Source organism: Vitis vinifera, chromosome 15 (genome assembly GCF_030704535.1).
Source record: "Vitis vinifera cultivar Pinot Noir 40024 chromosome 15, ASM3070453v1".
NCBI classification, from domain to species: Eukaryota; Viridiplantae; Streptophyta; class Magnoliopsida; order Vitales; family Vitaceae; genus Vitis; species Vitis vinifera.
Window position 1 is genome coordinate 17,533,139 of NC_081819.1, and position 18,342 is coordinate 17,551,480.

The 18,342-nt window shown below is 34.5% G+C and overlaps 2 protein-coding genes across 3 annotated transcripts; both read right to left on the reverse strand.

The window, feature by feature from the left end:
* Nucleotides 1–2,091: 2,091 nt before the first annotated feature.
* Nucleotides 2,092–7,253, reverse strand: LOC100267711 (DNA repair protein RAD51 homolog 3). Its single transcript, XM_002280712.4, has 9 exons — nucleotides 7,003–7,253; nucleotides 5,159–5,257; nucleotides 4,503–4,625; nucleotides 4,391–4,424; nucleotides 4,249–4,319; nucleotides 3,929–4,155; nucleotides 3,303–3,434; nucleotides 2,561–2,627; nucleotides 2,092–2,441 (listed from the first exon to the last, which is right to left on the reverse strand). The coding sequence occupies exons 1-9, from the start codon at nucleotides 7,112–7,114 to the stop codon at nucleotides 2,266–2,268; spliced, it is 1,041 nt and encodes a 346-aa protein (XP_002280748.1). The 5' UTR covers nucleotides 7,115–7,253; the 3' UTR covers nucleotides 2,092–2,265.
* Nucleotides 7,254–7,780: 527 nt separating this feature from the next.
* Nucleotides 7,781–17,674, reverse strand: LOC100260957 (probable tRNA N6-adenosine threonylcarbamoyltransferase, mitochondrial). 2 transcript variants are annotated; one of them, XM_002280677.5, is made up of 13 exons: nucleotides 17,271–17,674; nucleotides 17,117–17,161; nucleotides 15,923–15,997; nucleotides 15,570–15,666; nucleotides 14,887–14,977; nucleotides 13,603–13,652; nucleotides 12,020–12,210; nucleotides 11,794–11,879; nucleotides 9,486–9,561; nucleotides 9,279–9,362; nucleotides 9,032–9,146; nucleotides 8,557–8,645; nucleotides 7,781–8,420 (listed from the first exon to the last, which is right to left on the reverse strand). In XM_002280677.5, exons 1-13 carry the CDS (start codon nucleotides 17,541–17,543, stop codon nucleotides 8,286–8,288), a joined length of 1,407 nt encoding a protein of 468 aa, XP_002280713.1. In that variant the 5' UTR covers nucleotides 17,544–17,674; the 3' UTR covers nucleotides 7,781–8,285. The 2 variants fall into 2 exon arrangements, with proteins under 2 accessions (XP_002280713.1, XP_059598951.1); XM_059742968.1 differs by lacking the exon at nucleotides 15,923–15,997.
* Nucleotides 17,675–18,342: the final 668 nt, after the last annotated feature.

The following is an 18,342-nucleotide window of genomic DNA, read 5'->3' on the forward strand; positions in this document are numbered from 1 at the left end:
TCACAAAAGCATTGGTCACATCATCCCAAGATTTAAAGGTCGATTTCTCAGTCTATACAAACAATCGTCAACCAGCCCCATTATGAGTTCTAGGAAAGATCAACGGCCCCACTAAGAGTTCTAGGAAAGATTTGGGCCATTTGCTTCTGAGTGAGCATCATAAAACCTACATTTGAGAAAAACAATGATAGATGAGTCTTAGGACAATTAGTTCCAACGTATTTGCCTATGTTAAGCATCTTGAACTTTTTTTTCCCAAAAAATATTAAGAAAAAAAATATTAAGGAAAATAATTGTCTTATATTTAGTTATTATATAAAAAATTATTAAAAAAAATCAAATATAATTCAAATTAGTTAAAAATTTATGCATTTTCAAATTATTTAATATGAGTTAAAATAAATTTGAAATAACAAATAAAAATAATTTATTAAGTTTTAATCAATTTTTTATTTTCCTTCATCCTTACTTTTCTATTCTATTTTCTTTCCCCTGCATTTTCTCTCAATTTTGAAACCAAACACGGCCTAAAAGGATTTATCAGGCATAAGATTAAGGAAAACCTTGAAAGTTTGCAGACTAGTTATAAAGCTTGACCTAGCAGTGAGCATGGCATTTAACAGATTTTCTACAACCCTATGTATCACCAGAAAGAACACATGTTTCTCATAATTTTTACAGTAGAACAAAATTTTCTCTTATTGGTAATTTTAAAGGGAGGTGTACAAAGACAGCACCAAACAGCATTCAATAATTAGTACAGGCTATCATGTTCCAGAAAGACGAGAAGAGAAATTATTCAGTACCTGTTGCAGCATATAATTGTGGCATGGGGAGTTGTTGAACAACATCAGGCGCCTTTGGTTGCTCTTCATCTTCAATTTATATAATGATATAGACAATAAAAGCATAATATCCATTGTTTTCAGAATCAAACCGGAGATTGAACTGGTGAGATCATAAATATATATTTTACTATTTTATATATTATTTAAAATTAAAAAATTAATAAATTCTATCTATCAATAAGTTGGTAACCCAAGCCATGAGAAAATGGGTTTCATCATGTTCCCAGCCAGTGTGTATCCATAACATCTATCAATAAGCTGGTAACCCAAACCATTATTTGATTTCAAGTTAGGGATTTACCCCAATTAATGATGTCCAGCAAATAACAGAACAATCAAAAGGAAAGAATGAAAGAAAGGGGGGCAGGGAGGTTTCCAACGCCGGTGGGAGTTGTCTAGGTGTTGTAGGCTGCGGCGCGTCGGTGGCGGGTAGAGCGACAGGCCAGCAGCTAGTGCAGGGGGAGGAGGGAGGGTTTGGAGTTGCAGGCTTGTAGTTATATACACTCCAAAACGGAGTAGTTTTGATGCTATTTTAAAAAAAAAAAAATTCAATTGAATAGGTCAGTTCGTCCGATTCACCTGTTGGACCGTCGGTTCAAGCAGTCCGACCTCGGTTCAATCCAAATCCGGTCCAATTGACCAGACCAGATCAGAACTGTGACTGGCTGACGGTCGGACCGATCCAGTTTTTAAAACATTGATAATATCTGAGGATGCTTGGCACAATAAACAATGAGACCCATTCCTTATATTAAAAATTAAATTCATAAATTGTTAAAATCATAGAAACTTTTTAAAGGTGCTGTTGAGAGTTCTGTGGAAATGTAATGGGGACCAAAAAACAAGTTGAGAGCATCATGATAATGGAGCTGGCATAAGGCCCACAGACCATTATTTTTGTCAAGAAAGGGAAGATCATTTTCTAAGGCCTGGTGAACTGATATTTAGATATCTAATCAATCACAGGTCTTCTACTCTTGTTCATGACCATCATATTCAGAGATTAATTTACATTTAAGATAGAAGGAAAAGAGAACAGATAGACCGACTGAGTAAAAATAAAAAATCCACCAGAACTCTAGGGGTTTGGACAACAGCATGCCTAGTTGAGTAGCCCAAATGTCATGCAATGGTACCATTAAGGATATTCTCAAAGATTTCAAACAGAAGTGACGATAAAAAATGGGAGACCATCCCATTGATTCTTCACCAACAGAAAATACACCAATAAAGATGAAAAAGCTTGGAAGAAACCGGGTAAAACTCATGTTTCAACATTTATCTCAAAACGGCGTAGTTTCAATTTTCAAGGGCTTGAGCAATATAGGTAGCAAGTGAGAGAGACACATCGTTTTGGTTTGTCCTATCCTCCAAACTAAGACGAAACTTGTCTGAATATTTCTCATCCTATCAAAACTTACATTATTTTGATTCTTTTACATTTTGAAGTAGCAGTCCTTATCCCTTTACCAGTCACAGAATATGGCGCTGATGCTGACCGAAGAGAGGGTGACTTGTCAATATATGCATATCGTTCATCGCCATTCCAATACAAAATGACCCTGTTTGTGCAGGAGTGTGACCAACTATCACCTGCACATCATGTAAAACTGGAAACTTAAAAAAGCCACATGACTCATTGACTATGTCATCGAGGACAAAAAAGACAATGAAAATATGGCAGGGAAGAGTCAGTAAAGATGGAAAATTACCTAGTGCAAGAGTCAACTGGAATGAACCTTCTGTATGCTTAGTGGTCACCTGATTCAATAGAACAACCTGAAGGGAGAGAGGGAAGGGGTGCCAGAAAACATTAAAACAAAGGAACTGTGAAATGCAAAATAAATAAATAAAAGAGACCATGAAATTCATCACAGGTAACTAGAAGCTGTTGAACTGAAAATAAATCATAGAAACTAGTACAGAATTATTCACAAACACAAAGATACCAAGCTAACAGAGATGAAATTTTAAGGGATAAAATGAAAATAGTCAACATACAAGTCATTATTGTTCAATGGTTTTATCACAACTACAAAACATAATTTCAAGGGGGAACACAATCAATAGATTCTATCACCATTCAATCCCAGAAAAAAGTAACCAAATTACTAACACAACCCTTAAGAATCAGAATGTAATACATAAATTTGACATAAAAAAAAATGGCTGCAAACGTGAATAACATAGGTAAAACACTCCACAAACTGGAACAAAATTGCCAACCATGCCCAACTTCCATAAACTCTAGCAAGACCAACTGTTTCCAAGAACTTGTTTCAAACAAACCTGCTAACTGGTGTCCATATATCACAAATGATTGGATGACAAACCCTTAAGAAAATCAATAGTTACTTTACAGGTCACAATTGCACCAACTTACACCAGCATGGATAAAGTCTGTTTAGAACTCACGAGTTTAAAATTCTACAAAAAGATCAAATAGATTCTTACCGCCAAACTGAACTTCTTTGCAAGTTTCATCAATTTTAAGGCCATTCCACTAAGTAGTCGAGTCCTGAGGGCTAAGTCATCAAAATCTTGGCGGAAGTGGAAAGTAACACTATCGATGATTACAACATTAACCTGTGAGAACATTTGGATAATGAAATACTACCACCATAGTCGATATATCTTTTGAAATTTTACAATATATGTAGCAATAACCGAATGAATAAGAGAACCAGCTTTCGTTAATTCAAAAACAAGCCATTAAAACATGGTATAATGTTTGCAAAGTATTATGTTAAAAGAAGCTTTATTTATTTTGGGACCAGGACCATAGAAAAAGAAAGAATAATAACAAAACCATAGCTTTCCATGTACAATTTGAGTGTGAAGGTGAGCAAAATGGAGTTGGGCCTACAACCAAGAAAAGTAGTTGGTATTTGTGATGACTGCATTTCAGGTATCCATCCACAAGCTGCGGTTTTCACCACCAAGCATAAAAAACAAAAGCAGTTGCTGGCCCATGCATTTAAATTTTCATTGGAGAAAGAAATAAACCAGGCAAATATGAACCATTGGCGAAGATGTTAGTTGGTATATAATACAAACCATCAAAATATTATGGTACCTACATCTTTATGCTCTGAGATGAACTTGTCTAAGTAATTTATCATGGCAATTTGCTCAGTGTAACTGCAGACGCGGAAATAGAATATGTTTTGTAGGAAATCCTTGGGCTGCGCTTTAACTTGGCAAGATTGAAAATCCTTCTGAAGAAAATCACTATTTCCTGACATGTCCTCTATACATGCTTCAGCAATTTGTAAAGAACGCTCCAACATAAAGCTGCCTTCCGTGTCTAAGCATCAACAAGCATAATGCTTTAAGCTGATGAGTGTAATGGTAGAACAGTGTCAAAGCATGAGGAGCAGTCATAAGTTATAAACATTACCTATATAAATTGCTTTTCCACCTAAGCCACCATAATTAACTGGAATTTGAACATTGACTGCGAGTTGAATCCTGTAAATTAAAATATATTTTAATGCTAAAAGAAAACCCAACTCAATATGGATGAATTACAAACACCATACCCCAGCTGTGTTTTACCGATGCCTGGTACTCCACCTAAAGAAAGTGTACAAATTGAATGAGCTGACAGCAATAACATATGATCATTGGTCGACAAGGGAAAAAATGACTAACCAATTTCAGTAACTTCTTTACACTTTATTCCTCCACCCAGGATATCATCTAAATCTACACAAGATGTGGTAATGCATTTTAACGACTCCTCCTCATGGAGCATGTCCCAGGCAGTCTGTGCACCTGCATAAAAAGGAAACCAAAAGTCATTATTAGTTTTAGTAATTGCCAAAACAGTTGGAAAGACATGCAATGATCAGTTATGTATACACTATTTTTCCCCCTTTTTGAGTAATCTTGAGGTAAACAATGATGATTACTATTTCTAGTTCCCTTTAGTAAGGCCATATGGCAATCATATTTGTAGGATTATATTCCTTCACAAGGGGCCACTCTTAGTTGGAATGAAAATGTCTTGAGCTGCTAAGCATCAATAGGATCAAGTCCTCAGAGTGGTCAGTTTGTGAAGTAGCAGCAGGAGGTTAGGACTGTATCCAACACTCCCCTTCCAGGGCCCTGCTTTAGCTGGACCAGTTAAGACGGCCTATGTTATATTCCTTTTGTACTGAAGGGTGCAGCAATTTTTACCATGAATAATTATTACAACAATGTTTTATGTTACACATTTAGGCTTTCTTTAGGATTATCATGAAAAATCTCTTTACTTACTGTAATTAAAAGTAGACAAGATCATATATCAAGGAGAGGGTAAATACCATTAACAATAGCATGACTTCCATCTGGCTTATCCAGTCTACTACCTTGTGACACAACTCTCAGAATTTCAAGAGCTTCGTTGTCTGAAATTTTTAGGTCTGCTCAAGGACAAATCATGTTAGATTACCTCAACCTTTGCAAATTAAAGATGTAAAGAAGTTGAATCACAGAATAAAAACTGCAATTAGATGGAAAATTATTCTTCTTGCCAAAAGGATTCTTATAATACCACCACTCATAACAACAGAACCACTAATTAAACTGACAACCACAGACTACTTTTAGTGGTTTTGGGGACATCAATGATAATCCTAGTGTCCTAACTGGGCATTGTCTAGGACTAAAACCAACTACCAAATCGATATGGTACTTCAGATACCAGTAACCCCGCTCCCCTTCCCCCACTAATATATATAGGAATGTATTAAGTAGGAAACTGGGATCCATGCAATTTGAACCCACTAATATATATAGGAATGCAATAAGTAGGAAACCGGGATCTTTGCAATTTGAATGCCTCCAATTTTATATACTTTGGGACTAAATCAACACTTCATTCTGAGAATGAGATGAGATAATTCTTTAGGAAGCAATAACCAATGAAAATTCATAGAGTTAGCGTATTTGATAACCAGGACAGGGCTAGCCCTATTATCATGCAGTGCACAATCTAAGATGAAAGCAAACTATGTAATCACATTGTAAGTGAGAGTAGGAAGTAAAGTGATTACAATCATAGTCTATAATTAATTGATTCCTCAAATATAAAGCCATGTTTGGTTGGATTTCTACAATACCTCTTTCAAAATTTAATTACTTATTGCAAAAATCCTAAGGTTGAAAAACAGAATTACATGAACTAATGACCCAAAAAACATCCCACTATAAAATTTAACTTCTTTTTATTCAATTTCCCAGAAATAATATAATTGGCGCCATAGTTGAGAATTTGGAAATTTTTATTCAGCTTCAATTTGGATACACTTTCATTCTTTAAGACGTATTTGGTTGCTATGTTTTTACCTTACACTTCTGAAATATGTTAACCTTATTCTTTAAATACAAGGAAGTAGAAAAAAACTACTTCCTATTTGTGTTTTCCGCTTTTGGAAGTAGAAAATAGGAGTGCAGCCAAATGACATGTTGCCAATTAGGAGCTCAAAAGTTAGATGGAAAATTTCCAGTAAGGCAGTGGAGAGTAATCAAAAAAGGAAGTTTGAGGGTTGGCAAAACAATGCATGTGAAAAACCAGAGTTCGCCATGCAATTTTATGAGTATTATTCAGAATAGTTTAGAAATTTACAAACAATGAGGGAAGGATATAGAAACCCAATGAGCTCCCATTAAATTCAAGCATTATACCCCATATTTTACACATGCACATCACCATAGCAAGTTAAAACTTATTGTTAGTTGGGCTTGGGCTAATCTCAAGTGTACATTGTCTCTCTTCATATTTAGTTGGCTACTGCCAAATGCCACCAATGGTCAACTAACTTTACCGGGCACATGTGATAATGCGACAAGCTAGTAAAATCACAAACCTAGAATTTTAAAGGTGAGACGGGGGCCAACTTATGGTTCTTAACTTGATGAATGGCCCCATGGATTGAAACCCATATCCGTGATCATGCTAATTACATAGAAAAGCTCGTAGAAACACTATAAGCTTGTGAATAAAAACCAAAAAAAAAACGAAACTGGAGAATTTTGCGACTCTGAAGCAAACCAAAATTAGAAGTCATATGGGAATAACATCAAACATTTGGTGGGCTCTCTAATTTCATGCACACAAACAAGCTAATAAAATGAGAGATATTGGAGATGGTGAAGGGGATGATACCTTGAGCAAGGGTTGAAGGAGAGAGAGAGGAGAGGGAAGAGAGAGAAGTGTAGCCTGCGGAGATGAGCTTCCCTCTCTGTGATGCTGAGATCGGAAGTCTTGCCAATTCCATTTCTGTCTTTCCCGCTTTTTCTCTCTGGTGAAATAGTCTGTAACTACTTACTACCACATTTCAAAACGCATCGTTTTGTCGTTCCCCTTCTCTAACTTCTATTTTAGTAAGAAAATTTAAGACGGTGTTTGGATTACTCTTTATCTTTTATTTTTCTAAAAATAAATAATAATAGAAATTCTGAAACAAAGTGAAGTGAGTTATTTTAAAAATAATAATAATATTTTTTTTAAACTATTTAGAAATGATGAGTATTAAAATATTTTTATTATTCTAGTTTTAAATTTTACGTAACATTTCTTTCATTTTATATGAGTTAATGTTATTTTTCGCTTTTAAAAAATAAATTATATACAATTTTTAAAAAAAACTACTTAAAATTTTGAGATATTAAAAATATTTATTATCTCAAAATTTTAAAATAATTTTAAGCCAACAAGATAAGTTGATAATCTCTTTTTAATATAAAATTTTCTATATTTAATATGGAAGTTATTCATATTTTTATTTTAAAAATATATTATTAATATTTTATCATTCATTTGATAGCAATATTTAGAACCCTAGTAATGATTCTAAAAAATATTTTTAATATTTCTAATACTTGAAAATTTTTATCATTCTACTATAACCGTTTTCTAAAATCACTCTCAAACGCACTCTTACTATCTAAACATTTGCATAATATTGAAACATGAATATTTCTATGAAACTCAAGTATCCATCATTATTTGCCTGTCAAATCCTACTTGTTACAGAAATTGGGACAAAAAAATATGACTTTTAAGTTCAATGGTAGAGCAGAGCTTGGACCCTGTTTGTGAGCCTTACAGATCGTCAGGTAGGTTCCTGGTCAGCCATGCTTCTGGGTCACACAACTCCTCTCACCCACGAGGCTCGTCTCCTTTATGCAAACACAAACAATAGGGCAGTACATTGGAAGTCATTCATCTAAATGACCTTAAAACTACACACGCATACAGGAGATATGAGGTGTGTAGAGCAGTAAAGGTTCTTTTCCAGGAAACAAATGGCTAAAAATTTTGAACACGACACTCTTTGTAAGGGTTCTTCACAGCAACTAGAGCTCCAGAAAGTATTGCCATTTCTCAGAGGTCACTCGATTCCGACAAGCCGCTACAGTGAAGGAGCAGCTGCATGGAGGAACAGGCTACGACTGCTGTTGCATTGATGCTTGGATAAGAGATGTAAGAGATGGGTGAATCCTGGCCGTTCTCAAGGACCGAGCTTCACTTCTTCCTTCAGAATATTCCTCCCCCAGTGGCCACCTTGGCCGCAAATCGTACTGATTCAGAAAGCAAATTTGGTGAATATCAGTGGAGACTGCATGATTCTGTTTTCTAACACTAACAAAGGCAGCAATCCAAATGAAACAATACTTTCAGATATCAACCATAAGCAATCAAAATTTTCAAACGAACCACATAATCTTCAGGTTCATTAGCAGGTGGTGGAGGATCATATCTTCCCATGCGAAAGTGCTCCAAGCCAGTCCAAGCCACCATAACACCTAGTCAAATGAATGGAAAGTCATAATCTTCAATGAGAGGTCATGGGCGACTAACTCTTTTTAGCAAATATTAATTACCCCTTGTATGTAATATTCACATAATTTTCCCAAGAGCCCCAACCAAGCTAGCAAAGTTTTACAGCCCTTTTTTTTTTTCACTGGGACTAAAGGTAGGATCTCAAACATCAATTAGCCCTTTTCTCATGAGTTATCTATCCACAGACATGGGTTTTTCCTTCCAATAAAATTTGAAGAAAGAAGAATTTAGGCCTTTCAGGGACTGTATTCCATCATCCACTCTTGACTGATGGACCAAATTCCTGTTTTATCTTATAGCATAGCATCTCATCCTTGAAGTTGGCCAAAATTGCAGAGAATTGACTTACCATTGTCAGTACAGAGGCTGGGGGGAGGGCACACAAGTTGCAGGCTTTTTTTCTTGACAACCTGATCAAGCTGAGCCCTGACATACTGATTTGATGCTACACCTCCAGAAACCACCTAGAGAAGGCAGAACACAATGATGGGTATGGCAGACTCCAAAATAATACAGTCCAAAGAAGCAGACAAAAGGATGTGCTGAATGAGGTGTGGTGAAAAAGTTGGGAAACTGCAGTTCATGTCACCACTCACCAAATGTTTTATGGAAGGCTCAATCTTTAATGCCCATTCAATTGCTCGTTCACACCTTTCTTCTAGATGTAATACCGCAACTCGCTGCATAAAACATTGTCAGGAGGGTGCAAAGCAAATCAAGAAATTCAAGAAAAAAAATATAGAAAACCTTGTATTGTTCACCTAGAACTACAGATAGGAGCTAGTTCTCTAAAATGTAATAACCTGGAAAGAGGCAGCAATATCAGCTCGGGAACTTCTGTCTTCACTACTTGCAGAAGAAATGGGAATTTCAGCATTGCTGCACGTAGCCTGTACACACATCAATAAGTGGGAAGGCAAAATGGAGGACAGAAACCCATAAAATAACTCACTAACTCATTTTTCCCCATTACTTCATACATCCATCGTAATTGTAGTAGGCACTGCGTTATTCTAGTCACTAATACAGCTTTTATAATTACCAAACCAATTACTGAAGCCAGCTCAGGAATTGATGCAAAACTTAGGAACTGGATATATTTCACAAGAAAAAGTTGTTGATTTATAATTTTAGTATAAAGGATTCACAACCTAAAATTCCAATATAAAATTTACACCGGGAACAGACTAAACTTGAGACAGAGATTGGAAGCAACACAAAAGGTGAAGATTTTAATATATCCTGAAGTTAAGAATAAAAAATATATGAATTCAAATATTTTATTCTGTTTTATCTGTGTTGTTGTTATTTTGCAACTGCAGTTCTGTGTGTGTGATGAAAAAAGGAATGACCATGTAAAGAGGACTAAAGCAACAATTCCCGAAACTAAGGGCCTGTTTGTTTAGTGTTTTCAAGAACTGTTTTCTGTTCTTGAAAACAAAAAACACAAAAAACTCGTTTGGTTGAGAGGGTCGTTTTTGTTTTTGTTGTTTCCCGTGTTCTAAAAATGGCACTGTTTAGAGAACAACAAAATGTTGTTTTCCCCGTTTTTTTACTGTTTACAGAACAATATTAAACAAAAAAAAACCATCTGTTCTCCGTGTTTTTTTTTTTCTTCCCGTTCTCATCTCTTCTCCAGCACAGTCTCAGTCTTGATTCAAGGTTCGTGAAATTTAAATCCAATGGCACAATAGCAAAGAGACCCCTAAAACGGATCTAGAAAACACAGGGAGCAAAAGAAAATCCATTTTTTTTGGTTTTCCTTGGGGTTTTTGCTTGGATTTTCTCGGAAATCAAACGAGGATGAATTTTCCCGGAAATCGAATGGGGGATGGATTTTCTTGGGAATCAAACGGGGGTTGCAAAAAAAATAATAATAATAATAACATGATTAGATTAGTACCTGCGAGGATTGAGAGTGGCAAAGGAAAATTGGGCCTTTTAGGGATTCTCTCGGCTGGAGGGCAACTTCAGAAAAGGGCTTCTTGATGCCCGATGGAGGGCAACTTCAAAAAAGGGCTTCTTGATGCCCGAGAGAGGGAGAAGTGGGTGGCATTTTTAATTTTTGGTTTTAGTAGAGATAAAAAAAAAAATTAACAAATCACGAGAACAATTTTATCTCAATTTAATAGAATATGCTATAATTTTTAATAAAGTTAAAGATTAAATAAAAAAATATTAATAAAAATAATTTTATTATATTTGATTTATTTTAAAAAAAATATAAAAAATATTTTTATTTTTAAATTAATAAAATAAATAATTTTTTTAATTTAAATGAACTATATATCTAAAAATTATTTATAAATTTATAATATAAAATTACTTAAAGTAAATATTTTATTAATTGGAAAAGAAAAAAAAAACATCTTTCAAACGTGTCTTTTGTTTTATTTGTTCTAAATTTTTTTTTTATTAACTCAACCAAACATGTTTTTTTGTTTTTGAGAACAAAAACTGTTTTTTAAAATTCGATTCCCAAACATAATTTTTTTTTTAAAAACACCAAAAACTGTTCTCAAAAACTATTTTCCAGAACAGTTTTCAAAAACAGCAACCAAACAGGCCCTAAGCTTCTCATCCCATTAATTCTCATGTTATGAATTACAAGCTTCTCTCTTGCCATCCCCTCACTACAACCCCCCAAAGAAGAATAAAGCAATGGTTTTCGAAAAACAAGTTTCTCTTTCCATCAATCCTCATGTAATGAAAACAAGCTTCCCAAAAACAAGTATCTTCTACCTATAGTGAAAAAAGAATGGCCAAGTTAGAAGAATAAGGCAGTGATTCCCAAAAAAAGCTTCTCATCCCATCAATCCTCATGCTGTAAAATGACTATTATGGTCTTATCACTTACCAATTGCAAAAATCTATGCAATTTACTTCCTTTTTATTTCTTTTTACCATCCTAATTTCCATTTATGCCTTGGAAACGACCATCTCCAAATAACTAAATTTCCTTTCCCTATTCTAAATAATCAAATATAGAACAAGTTATAATATTCAAGAGGGGGAAAAAAAGGCACAGGATAGGAATACATCCGACCACACAGATAAACAGAAGAATCTACTTCCAGAGTTGAAACTATCTATTTGAAATATTATACATACATATTTCTGGATTCGATTGCCAGCCTCACTTGAGTCTTCAAACCAGCGTACGAGAAGTTACAATCCTTATGTTGTTTCATTGGGGTCTAAGAATCAAAACAACAAAGAACTCAGTAAAGTGCAAAATAATCATATTATCACCTAGACCTTTTAGATGGGACCCATACATACAATTGAGGTAAAGGTGGCTATAATGAGAAGAGTGAAACCTTGGGAAACAACTTACTGAAAATTTGACTGCTTTTGCATCACCCTCTCTGGCAAGCTCTTCTATAGCTGGACCACCACTCCTCCTCAAGTCAAGACCAAGCCATTTTGCTGTCTTGTCATATGCCTCACCAATCGCATCATCTATTGTGGTCCCAAGTTGTATGTAATGACCGAGATCACGTGCAAGAATAAGAAGATTGTGCCCTCCTGAGAAACAAACAAGTGAAAATAATTTTTCATATACCTCATGAGTAAATTGGCCAAGGTGGAAAGGATGTATTCTTTGACAGCAAGAACAAAAGCAAAATAAAGCCAGCATTCTTAGAACTATAAAGATTATGATCAGAAAAGTTCCCCAGCCAAGTTAAATGATTATTCCATTGTACAACCTTACTTGACATCGATAGAATGACATGTTTTGCTCCTTTTTGTTTCCAAGAAATCTCTCCCTTCTTCTCATTCGACAAGTCAATGAGATTAGAAGCACATCTCATAATTCAAATGCTGTCATGGTGAAGAAAATTTTCATTTTAATTGCTCAAAAAGTCATAATCCACTCCCTTATTTGAGGGGCTTGTCTGGAAAATGTATTCTAAGCAATTTCTCCATAGATCTTATGTGATAATCATCTCAATATATCTAAGCCGTGTTAAACTGATTGGACACATAGGTTCAATTATTAACCTGTGGATACAAGCATCCTACCAAGGCAAAAAAAAAAAAAAAAGGAACAACAATCGTTCGGTCTGAATATAGTCTCTCATGGGTCTCAATCCACACTTTCTTGCTCATGATGCCTACATGTTTTCTTCCAGTTATCAATCAAGGAAATCACACACTTCAAAAAAAACATGTAGACAATCTGCAATGTGCCTCAAATCATGCTTTTCCACCCAGCATACCTGATGGGGGAAAGCCTTTTAAAGTTTATTCAAGGAAGAAAGGGAAGACCTAAGTAAACTTTAAGTAGGATTAATATTAATTAGAATTGAATAGGGATTGGTATTTGTTGGAGTCTAATTAGGATTAGCTAGTTGAGTTTTAATATAATTAGAATTTGAGTCATGATAGGTTATTAGAGTACTTTGGATGTTATAATTAGAATTAGAATCATAATAGCTTATTAGAGTCCTAGTAGACTTTGGATTTCTTAGAGAAGCCTATAAAAAGGCTAATCAATGTAAATCAAAGGAACAAATTTGATGAATAATATTATACTTTCTTTCATTGCAAGGTTGCAACCCTCAATGGTGAGACTCCATTGATTTTCTTCTAGGTGAGACTCCTAGAAGGCCTTAGTGAGACTCTAAGGTTTTCCATCTTTTCTTCATTGTTTCTTCTTTCTCTCTATTTCTTATCTTATAATTTTCTCTACCATAAAATTTATTCCTTGTTCCTCTCCTTACACCCTAAAAATAAAACCCTAGCCCACCTACCCTTGAGTGTAGGCAACCATCCTAGGGTTGTCCTACATCAATACCTACACAAGGTCATAACCTTTTGAATCTAAGTTCCAAGCACCCCCACCTCTCACATGCATGTCACACTTGAGGGCAAAGTAGAACAACCATAATATCGTGCATGAACAGAAAATTTTACCTGAAATGAGCAGGGCCATGAAAGGAAATTGCAAGTCTTTTTCAATTAACCTAGGAAGAAAAAAAAAAGGAATATATTGGACTCAGAAAGAAATTCAACACACCAAGTTTGAATGCATATAAAAGCAAAGACAGTATCTTTGAGGCAAAGAAAATCTATCAATTAACTTGCATTTTAGTATGAGTCCTCTTTAGACGCTGGTCTTTATGGTGCAGCATAGGCAGTGCAATCTTCCAATTCATGTTTTCATTTTCATGATTGGACTACAAGGCAAGAAACTGCCTAAAGCATGATATTCAAGTGTTCAGGAGGGAAATTGTATTTTTCTCCATCAAAAGTGTATCTATCCTCTAGTCCTTTACAAAAATTACCACTTAATTGATTGAGTCCAAAACTTAAAAATGACAACCAAAATATAGGACCTCCTCAGACACATTTTGTGAAAGAAAATTGAAGTTTCATAATAAACTCATTTTGCAAGGAATTGTAACAGATTACATGGAAACAGCCTCTAAGATGTAAAGGGGTGCTAATGGTTAAGATCACAAACTGGCATGAACATTTCCTATTGCACATGTTTATATTCTTACAATATGCTTCATGGATACTTCTACTTCAAAATGTGGTAGTAGCCATGCTGGAATGACATAATATGGGCATGTGTGCAAAATATGTCAGAAAAAACTAAAGGATGATAAGACATTAAATTAAAAGGAAGTATGCAACAATAAATAGGCACATTCCCTTAATAATACTGGGGATTTATATCGAAGACAGCAAAGAACAGGTTTATTTGCAGCTCAGGTCATGCCATTCAGTCTCTTAAATACTCAAAGGATACTTCACTGAACACAAACAATCAGATCTTCCTCTATTTTTTCTACAATTTTCTAGATGTAGAAGTCATCTCAGCGCATAAGTTATGATTAGCATGATATAGAGATAACTACGGAGTATCCTAAAAAGCTTAACCATCAAAAGCAACAATGAGTATAAGCTGATAGAGAAAAATACTAAAAATAAAGTTAATGTAAGATAGACATGTTGAACAGATAGTGCATCTGAACCACATAAACATGGAAATAAACAAATAAATTACATTACTTTTCAAATTCAGATCATCTCAACCAAACAAAGGACCAATCATTGAAGTCTAATTGACCTTTTATGTAATCTGATCCAAAAGGCTTGTTATGTGTTAAATTCAACAGCAGAATAGAACTTATTAACCCAAGCCAAATAGCCTGAATAAGGTTTTATTGAGTTGAATTTTCATTCTGGTACCTGGCTACTAAAGCATGAGCCTCCATGTGATGGACACCAACAATTGGGAGATTGTGGCTACCAGCAATTTTCCGAGCCTTCTGCACACCAACTACATTGCCAATGCACAAAAAACAAATAGGTTCAGAAGAACTTTTTTAACAATAATACTCCATCCAGTAATCACTGAGTGGTTCCTGGTTGGATTATGGGCAAATATTGTAACCTTCTGTCCAGTTGAAACCTGAGTTTTAACAAGGAAACAATGCTAGCAGCCTAGCACAAATTCAGTATAAATTCATACAACTAGAACCATCCAGTTCCTCACATTATATTATAGTAGATAGATATTTTTTATTTTCTATAAATCTTATGTAAGATTACATCTACATCTATGTAACTCAGACAAATTGGGCTGATTTTCTGAAATGATAACCTGGACTAGAACAGGTTTCCAATTGATATGAATTTGTTTTTCTTTTGGGGATGAAATATTTATCTAAACCTGGTCTAACTGTCTAAACAATAAGGGAGACCATTGGCAGACTGGCCAGATAAGATCACCAGATAACATTTGACTGCAGTTTGTCTATAATATTCACTTACAACATCACATCCTCTTTTACAAGAAATCGTCCCTCAGGATACAGCAATAGAACCTAGCCCCAAGTAGTAACAAATCTTTAGTTCTAATAATCAATTACCACGAAGGCAGAGGCTTAAACCAGGACCAATAGTAACAGCAACTGCAGACAGGTCCCTCTCAGTTAAATTAGCATTCTCAAGTGCATCTTGAACTACCTGTATCCAGTAAGCATAAATTTAGGTTCATGTGAATTTGGTAAACATCAACACTAAAACTTAAAAGACAAATCAAATCAACCAAATAAGCTGAGCTGTGAATTTCTTACAGGTCAGACTGTCCAAGGAGTGGCAAGATAAGGGGGTGACTAACACAAACTTTTTCACAAAGATTGGTATCTAAAATGCATATGAGACATGCGACACAGGAAAAATAAAAATAAAAATAAAAAGGGCGCTTCATGCAGATATGTACCCGATCAATCACTTGCATGTGTGCTCCTTCAGCCATTTTGGGAGCAACACCTCCATATCGAGCAAGCAAATCTGCCTTGATGTAGTGAAGACTTAAAATTAGCTAAACATATTTACTGAATGCAAAAATCATTTTATAGGCTTTTCACATAAACTAATGATACCAGTACAACAGCCATAGCACAAAAAGGCAAATTGCTTCAAAATATACTTGTTTCTTGCAAGTAGTCCCACAGAAGGCAACACATAGGGACAGCTATCCAGTGTCACCTTATTTGTCATTTATTATGATGGTTCAGCCACAAGATGATATTAACCATTTTCAAAAGAAGAAGCACAGAAAAATTTTCTTTTACTACAAAAACTTATTTGTTATTTGAAAACTAGTATTACAGGATTAGAATGAAAGGAATTATTAGAGCTCTCAGTCATACTTCTTGTGCCTTTCAGATTTCATCATTAAAAACTAATTAAAACAATAAATTTTTCAGAAAATTATTGACTGGTGATGAATATATCTATTTGTCTTTAAGTGTATAATCAACTCCTAAACTTAAAAAATCCTACCACCAACTCCTTGGAGTAAGACCCAAATCCCTGTTTACCATTTTGCTCCATCAAATGAATTTTATATGGTCAAGTCTTTCCTTTACAAAAAGGACTAGCATGGTTAATCTTCTAGACATGTGCCTGAACAGATCTTCAGACATTGTTGATTCATGACTTGATATTTGTTCATGCATCAATGATTTATTGAATAATTAAATAATTAAATTTGACAAATGGAAAACCACAAATTTGAATCCTCCCAGTCTTTGTAAAATAAAAGGTCACATTGGACAATGGCTTAGAATCCATTTGGTAGTGATTCTAGGAAGCACTTCTAACCTTTCTAGCACTTGAAATTTTTTATCATAAGAATTGCTTTCAAGTGCTAAAAAGGCCAAAAGCGTTTCCTAAAATCATTGCCAAACAAGCCCTTAATCTAATTGGGAACTGCGAACTAGGGCATTGCATATCCAGGGTCCAAACATCCCAAACAAAACAATATTAATAAATTAGAGAACGCTACATGAACACAAAAAAAAGAACAAAGAAAAAAATTATTGTAAATGATTAATCATGAACCTACAAACAAACTACAGTTACTTAGAGTGAGGAATTACTAAAACAAATCAACGAACATAAGATATACCTGAGAAGACACAACTTGGCTGAGAATATCACCATTGCTTCTCACCTAAAATGAAAAATAATCCCCAAGAAATTAACTTCCCGATAAAAAGAGCAAACAATCAAACCCCACAATGAAACAATTCAAAAAGAAAGAAGCAAGAATACGAGCTTACAATAGCAGCAGCAGTGTCGTCACAGCTAGTTTCTATGCCCAAAACAACCAAATCATCTTGAGAGCCAAGTGTTTCATTCTGGGATTTTGACAAATTGAAACTTGAAGCAGAAAAATGGGCTGAACAAGATTTCCATGAAGAACTGAGAGGACCCCATGATGTGGGCTTCGGATGTAGTTGTAGTAGCGTTGTTCCAAGAGCTCGCACTACGTACGGAAGTGAGGGCCTGGGAAAAAGATTGCGGGAAAATGTTGAGGTGGCCAGAGACACCATTCCTCGCCTCTCACGGATTCTTGTTTGGCTGTAGAGAAAACGGGTGAAAACAAAAAAAACAGATAGAAAGATAGTCCTGAACCGGACAGCAGCGGACGAATCAGTTAATCCTGTGAACCGGATTCAACTCAGAACCGGTGGCAACTTGGCAGTCGGCAGGGAGGGTTTGACACGGAGGGTCTCATTGAGTGTTGGGCTTTCAATTGGGCCCAAAGTATTTTTATTTTTTTTAAATGATCGGCCCATACCTTGTGCAATCCATAAATGGAAAATAATAAAAATAAAGTTCATATACCAAATGATTTAATAATCACAAGTATATGGTAGTATATCTTACGTTATATAGACTAGAAATTAGTTAACAACAATTTTTATCATTCATCATCGTTCTCAAAAAATATATTTTTTAAATTATTTTGAAATAGGATATTTTATAAACAATATATTTTAATTAATTTTAATTGTTTTTACTTAATTTTTATATATTATTTTAAAATTGAATTATACAAATATAAAGAATGATTAAAAAATAAGTTGAGAACATTTCGATTATATTTGGTTCCTGAAAAATTGAAAGAAAATATAAAAAGTTGAGAATTTGAATCGTTAAGCAAGTAATAAAAATTATGAAGGGTAAATAGAAAAGTTTAATTAAACAATTTTACTTTTTAGATGTTAAAATTAAGGAAATGAAAATATAGAATTTATCGAATTATTCAACCAAAATATAAAAATTTAATTTAAAAAGTTCAAAATTTTATCAAATTATTAGAAAATTTAATTTAGTAGTAAAAAAATC

Excerpts from the sequence above, each read along its gene's own strand:
- LOC100267711 (XM_002280712.4), bottom strand. The coding sequence starts at position 7,114 with ATGGAATTGGCAAGACTTCCGATCTCAGCATCACAGAGAGGGAAGCTC. Across the intron at positions 5,258-7,002 it reads TCCTTCAACCCTTGCTCAAG|ACCTAAAAATTTCAGACAAC; the intron begins GTATCATCCCCT and ends GTCCTTGAGCAG. Across the intron at positions 2,442-2,560 it reads CCAGTTGACTCTTGCACTAG|GTGATAGTTGGTCACACTCC; the intron begins GTAATTTTCCAT and ends CATGATGTGCAG.
- LOC100260957 (XM_002280677.5), bottom strand. The coding sequence starts at position 17,543 with ATGGTGTCTCTGGCCACCTCAACATTTTCCCGCAATCTTTTTCCCAGG. Across the intron at positions 15,998-17,116 it reads GCCAAGTTGTGTCTTCTCAG|GCAGATTTGCTTGCTCGATA; the intron begins GTATATCTTATG and ends CACTACATCAAG. Across the intron at positions 12,211-13,602 it reads CATGGCCCTGCTCATTTCAG|GAGGGCACAATCTTCTTATT; the intron begins GTAAAATTTTCT and ends TTTGTTTCTCAG.